General features: G+C 36.8%; 1 protein-coding gene across 4 annotated transcripts in view; it reads right to left on the bottom strand.

Annotated features, from left to right (window-relative positions):
- The window catches only part of ARAP2 (ArfGAP with RhoGAP domain, ankyrin repeat and PH domain 2), a 183,982-nt gene that overhangs the window by 13,356 nt on the left and 158,348 nt on the right, over positions 1-12,278 (bottom strand). For all 4 annotated transcript variants that reach the window (XM_078068483.1, XM_078068484.1, XM_078068485.1 and 1 more), the window contains 3 exons: positions 6,590-6,672; positions 5,469-5,504; positions 3,534-3,597 (listed from right to left, as the gene is read on the bottom strand). In XM_078068483.1, the coding sequence (XP_077924609.1) occupies positions 3,534-3,597; positions 5,469-5,504; positions 6,590-6,672 (183 nt within the window). The remainder of the gene's footprint in view (positions 1-3,533; positions 3,598-5,468; positions 5,505-6,589; positions 6,673-12,278) is intronic.

Here is a 12,278-nt window from a genome sequence, read left to right on the forward strand (position 1 = left end):
GCTTCCTTACTCTCTGAAGATTATTTCTCACCTTTCCTCCACCCCTACACTTCCAATATCCCTCCCTAACTCACTGAAGGTGAGCTCACTGATTTAATTTTAAAAACTACTAGTAATCACTGAAGAATTTCATTTTCCCACCATGAAATATACTACTCTCCCTGCATCTTTTAGCCATATAAATGAGGCTCCCTTTTCTTCCCAGTATTTACTCTGGTTACAAATAACTTTTCTTCAGTCAAAAGTGCTCAATGGGATGAATCACTACATTCTACTCCTGAAACCAGTGCTATACTATGTTAACTAACTTGAATTTAAATAAAAACTTGGAAGGAAAAAAAAAAGCCCAGTTCCAATACAAAAAAAAAAAAAAATCACTTTCCTCTTCTGTCAATTTTTTCTTCCAATTACTGAATTTTCTCCATTAGCATCTGTGCAAAGTACATACCCTCCCATCTTAAAGACAAATAAATTGAAACCCCAAAACCTACCCTGACCTCTTCTTTCTCTCTAGTCACACAGCCTTATTTATCTGCATAGCAAATTCCTTGACTGGATTTTCTATACTGGTTATCTGTTTTTTCTTCCTCTCAACGCTTCTCATTTCTTTTTTTTTCTCCTCGGCTTAACCTTTAAAGTTTGGAATGCCCCAGGGCTGCTGCTTCTGTCCTTTTCTTTCTTCCTCTCCCTGTACCATACCCTCCTTTCATTTTATATTCTCATATCTACCCCAAATTCAGGGCTTTCAATGCAAACTGAATACTGACTTCCCCCAAATTTACACTGCATCCCCAAATTTTCATCTGAGGGTTTGTTTTTTTAATTTAAATAATCTCTACACCCAACGTGGGGCTGGAACTCACAATCCTGAGATCAAGAGTCACATGCCCTTCCAACAGAGCCAGCCAGGCACCCTTTGCCTGAGTTTTTGATCTACAGATCCAATTTTGCTATTCAGCATATTATTTGTATATCTAACAGGCATCTCCAATTTCATATGGCTGAAAGAACTCTCAATTTTCTTCTGCATCTCTGATCTTATCACTTCTACTTGCCAGTTGCCCAAGGCTAGAAAAAAATCCTAGGACTCTTCCTTGATTTGTACTCCTTCTCTCAAACTGCTGTAGCCAATCAATCTGCAAATTCTGTTGGCTCCACCTTCAACTACTCTTGAATCTTAATGTCTCACCATGTCCACTGTTACCACCCTAGTCTGAGCTGCCCATCTTTTCACAGCTGTTCTTCCTGCTTCCATCTTGGACCCCCAATAGTGTGCCCTCAACAAACTAAATTATTATTTCTTCAGTTAATATAAATCAGATCAAATCCTTCTCCTGTTCCCCACACTCCTAAATGGGGACTATATGATCTGCTTAGTGGTGTCCTCATTTTTTACATCTTCGTGCACACAGCCCTTCATGACGTTCATGGAACCACATCTCAGGACCTTGTCCTTGCTGGCCCCTGTAACTGGAATGCTTTCCCCACTCCTGCATACCTGCATGATTTGCTCCCTAATTTCAGACAGGTCTCCGCATACCTGTCAGCTATTTGGAAAGGCATTTTCCTGAGAACCTTTCCTAGTTAGTGCCCTTCCTTACCTCAGTCACACCCATTCCTTTCCCTTATTTTATCAAACTAATATCTATTTGAAATTCTGTCAAATTATTTACGTTCTCTCCCCTTTCTTATTTTAGAAATATTGAGAGAGCGAGCGAGCAAGCACACAAGCAGAGGGAGCAGCAGAGGGAGAGGGAGAAGTAGGCTCCCCACTGAGCAGGGAGCCCAATGTGGGGCTCGATGTACTTTGTAAATGGTATTGGGTTCTCCGGTGAAGGTGTCCATACAGGTCTTACAAGACTGACAGAGCCCTTCTTCTCACGGAGTTTACGTTTTAGTAGGAGAGGCAGAAATGAAAAATCTAATTACACAACGCTTTCTAATTAGAAATACAACTGACGTACAGAATGTCCAGGGTTCCTATAGCCTGAACGTCCGACTGGTCTGAAGATGAGGGAGAATTTCTCTGAGAATGTGACACAGAAGTGAAAATCTAGAGCGCTTTTGAATCAGGGTGCAGATGGGGTTGGATATTAGAAAAGTATTCTGCACACCCTAAAGAACTCCTTTTAAGGAGCACTTACTGTGTGTGTGTGTTAACATATATATATCAACATTTGCTAGTTTCCTGTCTCCCTATGGAAGTGAGCCATTAAATCCTTAAATCCAAGAAGGTCTTTGTGTTTATCTTAATCCAAAGAAGTGGAACGAGCAGAGGAAAAGTAATTGGGCTGAATCTCTGGGGCCAAGACAATGAAGGACAGATGAGGCAGGGGGAAAGCAGCTGGCCATGAGAGCAACCTTTGCTTTCTGGTTATTTCTATTTATACCTTGATTTTCAACCACAGAGTCTAGTGACTTCAATTATAAAAACAACAAAAAATCAGAGTAGTTGTACCACAGACACTATAACAGTTTTGATTCTGTGGTTCCAATTTTACTAAAACACTTCAAAACTAGTTTGCTTTCTTTTTAAAATATCTGAATTTCTGAGAAGTCACAAATAAGAGGAAAAGTCTCTAAAAACAGTCTTTTTCTGCCTGTGTTTTCTGGTAGTAACAGTAGCGTCAGACTGAGAAGAGCAGTGTTTATTAACCACCGGAAAGGTTAGTAAGTGAAGAGAGAAAATGGGTTTCAAAACAAGTAAGGGCCAAGTTTGGGGGTGAATTAACTTCCCACTTATAAGAGAAACAGGGAAGTACGTCCTCAGTAATAAAGAGTGGCAGCTTAATCGTTACCAGTGAATTTCAATGCTCTTTTGGGAAGCATTGCTGGGAATTCAGCCAAACAAGTTGAGGGGAAAGAAACAATCCTATTAATGAGACTATTTAACCCTTCCCCCAAAGACACAGTCCTCCTATAGGGAGGAGACTAACTGGGGGATTGAGTATAGGTATTAGCTTCTGGCACCCCCGGGTTTAAACCACTGACTAAATGTATGGTGCTGAGCTAGTTAGAGAATCTTCGTTACCTTTATTCCCTCATTTACAAGCAATGCCCCGCATGGTTTGTTACAAAGAATACATGAGTTAACTCTTCCAAAGAATCCAGCACACAGTAAGTATTAAAGGAATGCAGGTTCCTGTCCTTGTTTCTGGAAAGGCTAGGGTGGGGGGTGGGGGAGTAGGCGGCCATAGGGAGAACAAGAAAGAAAACAGCACACTTTTCTAAATGAAGATGAATGTGGGACTCTGGTAAAACAAGTTCCTCTTTCTTATACTACCATCTTGAAGCAGTACACCTCTCCTACAGTAAGGAGTTGATGGAGTGCCAACAAAAGAAGCCTCAACAAAGACAGTAAGCTCTCTTTCGAAGAGTAATGGATAAATTCGGATTCTCATATATTTTAAAAATATATAAACGAGAAAATAAAAGCATACACAAAAACTCATTAAAAATGCTTTGTACATCACACTAACATTTCCTATGAGCAGTGGTTATTCTTTGCTGGAGAGGTGAAACCAAGATCGTACCTGGGCAATGAAGACATTGGCCATCCACTCCATCTGAGTTTGTAGACTATCACAACAAATGTGCCTGTAAAACAAGGTTTATAAAATACATAATTCAAAAAGACAGCAGACTGTTCTCTGGTGTGTTTTTGGTTATTAAGTGATCAGAAACCTCTTTGGATTTCTCCTGATTCATGACTTAATGCAATCAAAATGGGAGTATTTCAGTATAAGTTGCTTCAGGCTTCTGTTAAATGTACATTAAAGTAATAGTAAAATATGCTAGTTTAAACAAAATACAGCTACAGGCTTTGGTAACTGCTGAAAAATGGTCAGCAATATTTTTGGAAAGGCAGAAAGGTCAATGTATTTACTTTTTCAGGTACATGATGTTAAACATCTTTTTCCCCAGAAATTCTGAGCCTAAGAAGAAAAATATGTGCACATTTTCTAAAGAGCAGACATTTAAAAAAGGCTTAGTCTCCACCATTAGGATTATAAACATTAATACCCACAAAACTCATGAAAAATGAACTAAATGAAAAACTACTACCGCATGTCCAATAACACTGATTCAGTAACCTTTTATTGAAAACCTATGTAAAACAGAGATCTTGCCCTCAAGGTTCACATAGTCTATTAGAGGAGCTAGGCATGTAAACCAATAAATTAGAACACAGTGAGAGAAAGAGAAAGTCAAGTTGAACACAAATATAGAAAGAGCACACTTGGGGATGCAGTAAAGGATTCTTACAAAAGGAAAATTCAGTAAGTGATGTTAAAATGACATGGACATTTCAAGGTAATTATGTATTTTTACTCCTGTATGAAAAATTATTTGTAAAAATGTTAAAATGAAATTTGTAAAAAATTCTTGCTTCTTTCATTAGATTCTCACAAAGACACTGTCCTCTCTATAATTAAGCACCCATGTGTGCAAAACACTACAGAAACCGAGAAGTAAGTAAGTAATGATTAGAGGTGAGAGTTACCCGATAAGACTTTGGGGCATGTGAGCTATAGTTTGAAAGAAGAATGACTGTTGAGTCCAGCACATCAGTAGGAAGAGGATGGGAGCAGCATATAGTGTGGGAGAAGGCTCAGTAAAGCGACTACATACATTCAACATGGAAAGATGAAGGAGCAAGGAATGTATGGTGAATTAAAGACAGATTACTGTTTTATCCTTAAGTAAAAAAAAAAAAAAAAGCAAGCAAGCCATGGGAAATAAAGCTGATGGAGCCTCATATTAAAGGGCCTTATGTGCTGTGCCAACAATCCTGCACTTTATTCTGTAGAAGAGCATTAATGCAGGAAAGAAACACAATGCATTTTAGGGAGCCCCTTTGGTGGCTGGATAGAGAATATTCTAGAAAACAAAAGTAAAATCAGAGGCATAAAGAGCACTTAGGATAACTGGAATAATCCACACAGATGAAGGCATAGCCTGATCAGAAAGACAATTTAAGAGGCGGATCCCGTGTGGCTTAGTGGTTGGTCAGACACAGCTAGGATGGGAGAAGAAGACATAGTACAATCTCTAGGGAGACTGGCTAGATCCTGTGACATCAATGGAAAAAAGTACATATTTGCAAAGAAAAGGTTTGAGGCCAAGGTTTTTTTTTATACTAACTTTTGACTAGTTCTTATCCTTTATATAAAACTGGATTCTGCCTGCTTATCCCATAAAAGCTGGGGAATTCCACACTCACATAATAACTAGGGAGAAATCAGACGTAGTTTCTCTTAGGAGAGCACTAGCAAGTAGGACACTGGGATTGAAATGGACCTAAACCTTGAAGCAAATCTATTTTCTTCTTCTCAAAGTATTTTTAAAAAAAATTAACTTCACTTTGGTGAAACATTTCCTGTCTGTAGATCTATCTGCCAATAACATTATTTGTTTACTGAAGTTATCAATATATCCAATCCAAAAACTGTCAGCTGTTAACTTACCAGTGATGTTTTTCAGAATACGCCGTCAATCCCCAACTAAATCCAATGGGAAAAAACACACATATTAAATACATATTAAAAAAGAAATTGTACAAAACTGAAAACAGGATTAGATATTAAGGAGATAATTCAATGGTGGCAATGTATAACAGAACAGATACAAGTGATGATTCAATGGGTATGACTGATCTCGAGGTGAATGATAAGTGAGGGGTTTGGCTACAAATTTAAATATGCTCAAGGGTGATGGAGGGAAGGGGTCTTATGATGTCATGGGAAAGTGAGGGAAATCTCTCAGAAGATACTCTTGGCTGAGCAAGGATAGATATCTAGGAAAATGGCCAAAACAAGATATATACCTTCTCCTACTGATATTGTGGGAAATTAAAGAATATGTCAACAGCAACACAGGTGTATGTGTTGGGTTTACACATTAAGCATGTAGGCAAAAATGAGAAACATTTTCAGTAACAGAAACCCAAAGTAAGCATCTAACAGTTCATGAAAATGTTTCATAAGTATTTGTGAAAACATTAATTAGCTAATCAAATTAAGTTGTGACTAGAAAGTATGGCATAAAGCACACGCTGGCATGATTCAAAGGTTGAAGAGGAGGACAATGTATAAGAGGGTCCACTTCCTCTCCACCATCTGGGTGCTGTGGGTTTACTACCAAATTTGGCAAAACAACAAGGGCAAATTACACAGCCAGGCATCAAGAAGCTGTTTTCCTGTGTGTAGAATTGTCTGGAACATTCCTTATGTCCCCAGGTTGTGCGACTGATCAAGGAATGGAATGCGGAGAAAAACCCAGGTGTTTTCAGTAGATGGGGCCTTCTGGGGATTTCTTGCTTTATGCAGCAGAGACGCCATCACCAAGGAATATGACTTCAGTGGGAACATCATGCTTTTTTATCTGCCCACAGAAGTTCCCTTGATCTGCAACAGGTCCCCTGCCATGTCTGTGGCAGCTCAAAGACCATGTCTGTGGCAGCTCAAAGATTTTGTCTATAATTTAATTTATAAAAAGCCTGATTAATGCCTCTGACCTCCAAATCCTTAAATAGATACATATTCCTACAACTTTCACTTTTCAAAAACCCTTCCCTTTCAAACTTTACCTTGTTGGAGGCTTCATTTTCTTTTTCACTCCAAGATAAAACTTCACTGAACCAAGAGCAAACATTTTGTCGTATTTACTACTCTGTAAGGAAAACAAAATAATTTGTAATTAAATAGACTTTATAAATATCTTTCTATTTTCCTTAAGTATTAATGACTGGGTTTAGAATTATTTAGTTCTCTAATGTTTTAGGGATGTTATACTAAGTTTTTAGTACATGAAGACTGTTCTGATTACAAGGTTATAAATTTAAGTAGAAAATTTTGGATACACATATATGTTTATATATGTGTGTACATATATACACAGACACAATTTTTTATTCAAGACACCTGGGACCAGATATAAATCGGAACTGATAATTTTTCAATTTTTTCACATTTTAAAAATAGAATCATGTGCAGTATTATGTAATTCCATCAGTGTTGTCTGGGGCAGCACCCTGCATTCATATAACTAAGACAACTACCTTCATGTTAGGTTTTGTTGCCAAATACATTATGATTTTCTGTATTTTTTGTATTTCAGGATGATGAAAACAATGGTATATATTGAACTATCTCAAGTATCCATATTAATAACATTTTTCACAAATAATTAAAGTAGACTATTAAAAATTTACATCTACTTTGGATCAATGATCTATTCTCCATACACATCCTGACATATTTATCTGTAACTAATATTTTTTAAAAATCCTGGAACATAGGCCATGAGGCAAAACTTGAATCATTATACTTTAATTTCAAAACTTATATCAAACCACACACACTTTATTATAGATCCTTGGATAACCTGAAATAATTTTATAAAGATAACAGCCTTGGAAATTATTATTAACACATGCTTTCCCCATACCCTAAGAATTCTGAAGGAAATCTTTTGTTTCAAACATATAGCATTTATAACTAAGAGCAAGGGGTTTGGGATCATAGAAACCTGGGAGCAAATCTGGCTTGCTACTTAGTTTGTGACTTCACGTTACTTTGCTCTGCTCTTCTTGTTTGTGAGTAAAGAGGGATAATAAAAATATTGAGTATCTCATAGGGTTATTATTAAGATTGAGTAAGGGGGTGTCTGGGCAGCTCAGTTAAGTGGCTGCCTTCGGCTCAGGTCATGATCTCAGGGTACTCGGATGGAGCCCCATGTCCACATCTAGCTCCTTGCTCAGCAGGGAGTCTGCTTGTCACTCTGCCTCTCCCCTTGCTCATACTCACTCTCTCTCAAATAAATAAAATCTTAAAAAAAGAAGGTGAAGTAAGTAAAGGGGTACTCTGAAGGATTATTCTACAGACTAAATGAGAAAAATGTCTATAAAGCATTTAATCCAGTAATCAGCAAAAGTGTGCAGTAAATTACAGCTGTTGTTATTAGGAACTTAGGACACATCGCTTCAGAGACACAATAATACACACAAGTTAGAATCCTAGAACAGTATGCAAAAGCCCAGTTAGCAAATATTGGCTGAAATTTAGTACTAAGTACAATTAGCTGAAATTAGAACTAAGTTCTATGAAAGTTAAACTATTACTATGAAGTCTTTTCTTCATGAAAGCAGCTGAATTTGAAAAGTAAAGGATAGAAAATATGTTTATAAAATTAAAAACTGCCTTTCATAGATAAAACAGGTTAAGAGAATAGAGAGGAAATATAAAGGCAAAAGCAAGCAAGAAGATGATCAGGAATAATGCTTGGGTGACCAGTGCTCTACGGCATTGATGAGGCCTGGTATGAACATGGTGAATTGACTCCTAGTCACTATAATCAATGTTTGCTATTATCATCATGGTAGATAATTTAAAATAGTTATTTTGGATATTTTTTGTCTTATGGCTACATTTCTAGAAATGGAATCACTAGCAACACTTTTTTTTTTTTTTTTAAGAATAAGATTTTGGGGGCACCAGGGTGGCTCGGTCGGTTGACCATCAACTCTTGATTTTGGCTCAGGTTGTGACCTCGGGGTCATGGGATGGAGCCCTGCATTAGGCTCCATGCTCAGCACGGTGTCTGCTTGTCCCTCTCCCTCTGCTCCCCTACCTCCCGCTCGCACCCTTGTTCTCTCTCTCAAATAAATAAATACATAACATCTTTTAAAAAAAAAAATAAGATTTTGGCCAAACTGAGAGTGTACATTTACTTACAATTAAACATACACTTGTATATTCATTAGCAATTTTCACTTTTGATTTGGTCCACAATTTATCTGTCTTTACTTGTTTGAATTAGTTTTGTATATATGAAAAAAGAAATTGCCTTGTCTTTTTAAATGAAATATTCTACACAAACTGCTGTTTGTCTTAATTTTGCTGTTTACTTTTATTATTTTTAGGAAGTCATATTGATCTTTTCTTTTGAACTTTCTTAACTATCTCTTCAACTTTAAAGGTTCTCACATAGCTGACAAAGACTGAATTGCATGGCCATGGAATGTGAAGGGTTGCTATTTTTAAAGTTTTACTTCTTTTGTCAATCTGGAATATGTATTTCATATACAGTATAGATGAGACTTTAAATTGAAAAATTTTAAGAATTATCCCAGCCCTATTTATTAAACAAACCTTTATTTAGACATGCATTTATGGTGGCATATTTATCAAAAACAAATCTTAATATACAGGTAGGTCTTTTACCTGACTTTATGGTACCACTGCTATCTCTGTTCATTTTTATTCCAGGATCATATTTATCTCAGCTATTTCAGCTTTACTGTATAACCATGATCGTTGGATGGAAAATACTACACAATTATTTTGTTTTTTATACACCAAAATGTTTGCAAGTATTCTTATCTGTTTACACTTTGAGGTGATTATCAAATCATTTCTGCCAGATGCTAAAAATAATTCCTTTGGGATTTTGAAAAGAATTACATTAAATCTATCGATAAATATTAGTAGACTTTACATAAATTTTATTTCTACCAGTGAAGTTCTGTAGTTTCCCTCATAACGCCTGTACTTCTTGCTAAGATCATCTTCTGGTAGTTTATGTGTTTTGTCTTTTTATTCTGACTGAGGGCTGGTTTTGGGGTACTGATTTTGTAGTGTGCTACTTTACTGAATGTTAAGGAGCAGCACTGAAGTCTAATAAAGAACTGTGAGGTAGCTTTGTAAGGCAGTGAGTATTCCATGTAGGGAAGAGTCAACGCAAGGAGAATAAGGAGAATTTAGGAACGTATCCAGTAGTGGAGCCTCCTGGCCACACCTGTCAGAGATTACATCAGACCGCAGCTGAGGGGAATGGCCCTCCTAGCTGAGACTGCGAGTCCCCTGGACTCAGTCCCGAGGGAGGCGGCCAGGTAAGGTGAGAGGCAGTATGACGGGATCTGCACAGTTCAGAATGAGAGCAGTAGTGCTGAAGCAGGTAGTCTTCATTTATAACAGGACATCAGTAATGCCAGGACTGCCTACATTTTGACGTACTTTTGGCAATAGAGTCTGAAATCATACAAGAGATTCTCCTGACATGCAGGTTCATTACTTTATACCATATGTCCTGTCCAAAAAGAACACTAATGACAGAATTTGAGAGGAAATCAGCAGCGGTGGAAAGAAGGCTTTTTAAGTTTCTGTCTTTAAACTGAATATGCATAAAGTGGAACTGTAAGGATACTAACGGAAAGTTCTATAAAAAGAAATCTAATTTGGCAAGATTATTGTTGGTTTATTACAGTTCTCTCTTTTGGTATGTGTATTTGCTGGAGAATTTCAAGAAGCTCAATATACTAGACTGTTAGGAAGTCTCTAATGTGTTACTTCAGGCACTATAATTCAAAATAAAGTTTTTAACTAAGCCAATTAAATTAGTGTGCTTAAAAAATTATTCTTGCTCCTAAAAGGAATCTGCTTATTAGTGCATGCAATTTGTAATGACCCCTCCCTTACCCACTTGCTTTTTTCACACCACTAACAGTATAATGGTAATATTCTTTGAAACTTCTCACCTTTTATGTAAATCAAGTCTGAAAACATTTTAATTAACATTTTCTGTACAGGGAAAACTCAAAACAAAATATATCTTCCCCTGTGTATTACCCTAATTTGTTGTTAATGAGCATTCATAAATTATCTTTAATTAACACAGTCTTTTTAAATATACTTTTCAATTTGTAATTTCCACTTCCTTCTCAGTAAATCATTTTCTAAGTATATTCAAGCACACATATATTAATGGCAGAGCCAATTGTTTATTCAAATAAGTTAGGTTTTCGCTATTGCTTATTTACTGTAAAATAATTGGAAATGTTAACATTGCCAGTGACTCAACCATCAATATTAAAAGGGACAGAGCAGCAACATGAAAAAATAACCGGCCACATAAAATCATGTGTTGAAAAAAATGGTAATTTAAGGAAAACCATAAGCCAAGTCTCCTCTGCTTGCCTGAATGTGCTAATTAAAGTATCCGTTGCATTAATTTATTCTGACAGATGTACACATACAACTTTTAAGCACAATAATCATAATTCCATAACCTGGGGTCACTGTTATAAAAACAAAATGTGTTCAATGCCCTTAAAAAGCACTGTCTTTCTGACAAATAGCATATCTCACACTTACACATGGAATTTAAAAAAGTCGAAATCATAGCAGAAAGTAGAATGGTTGTTGTCAGGAGTTGGAGGTGGGGAAATGGAGAGATACTGGTCAAAGGGTATAAAATTTCAGTTATGCAAAGTGAATGTCCTGGAGATCTAAGGTATAGCATGATAACTACAGTTAATATTGTACCTCATACTTGAAATTTGCTGAGAGTACCTCTTAAATGTTCTCACCACACACACACAAACACACACACACACTCAAAGCCAACAGGTAACTATGTGAGGTAATGGGTATGTTAAATTAGCTTGACTGAAGTAATCGTTTCACAATGTGCAGTGTATCAAAACATCATCTTGTACAGCGTAAATATATACAACTATCCCTCAATAAAGCTGGGAAAAAGAAGTATTTCAAATGTCAAAAAAACAAAAAACCACTCTTTAAGACAAACTCAATACTGTCACTCTATGAATTATCTTAGACTGAGCAGGTTCAACCTTTCAAAAAGATATAAATTCTTAAAACATATTGTTAAAGGGTATGAGATTATTTCTCTCACAAAAATCAATCCATGTGAAAAAAAAAAAATCACTTGTCCATGAACAAGCTTCCTGTGGCAGATTTTTAAATTTACATCAGCTTGGGGGAAAACACTATAAAAAAACGAATTGTATGGATTGTCATATTTGGGAATCTTCGGTACTGCTTAAATGAAAAAGACTTATCCACCAAGTTAAAATAATGCAAAATTATTATTTGTTTAGTAAGTCCCTGCATGGAGCCTTTGGAATCTGACACCTGGGAATGAACACTCTGCTGCTCATTGGCTATGGTATCTTGGGCAAGTTATGTAATATCTTGGTAAGCGCCATTTCTTCATCTGTAAAGTGGGAATAATTATAGTACTAATTTCACAGGGTTATTATAAACGTAAAATGAGATAATCCAAGTGAAATGTATAGAACTCTACTTTTTATAGAGCAACTTTCTGTTGCTACACAATAGAAGTGTTGGTTCCTTGGGGCGCCTGGGTGGCTCAGTCATTGGGCGTCTGCCTTCGGCTCAGGTCATGATCCCGGGGTCCTGGGATCGAGCCCCGCGTTGGGCTCCCTGCTCAGCAGGAAGCCTGCTTCTCCCTCT

This window comes from Halichoerus grypus, chromosome 3 (genome assembly GCF_964656455.1).
Source record: "Halichoerus grypus chromosome 3, mHalGry1.hap1.1, whole genome shotgun sequence".
Lineage (NCBI taxonomy): Eukaryota > Metazoa > Chordata > Mammalia > Carnivora > Phocidae > Halichoerus > Halichoerus grypus.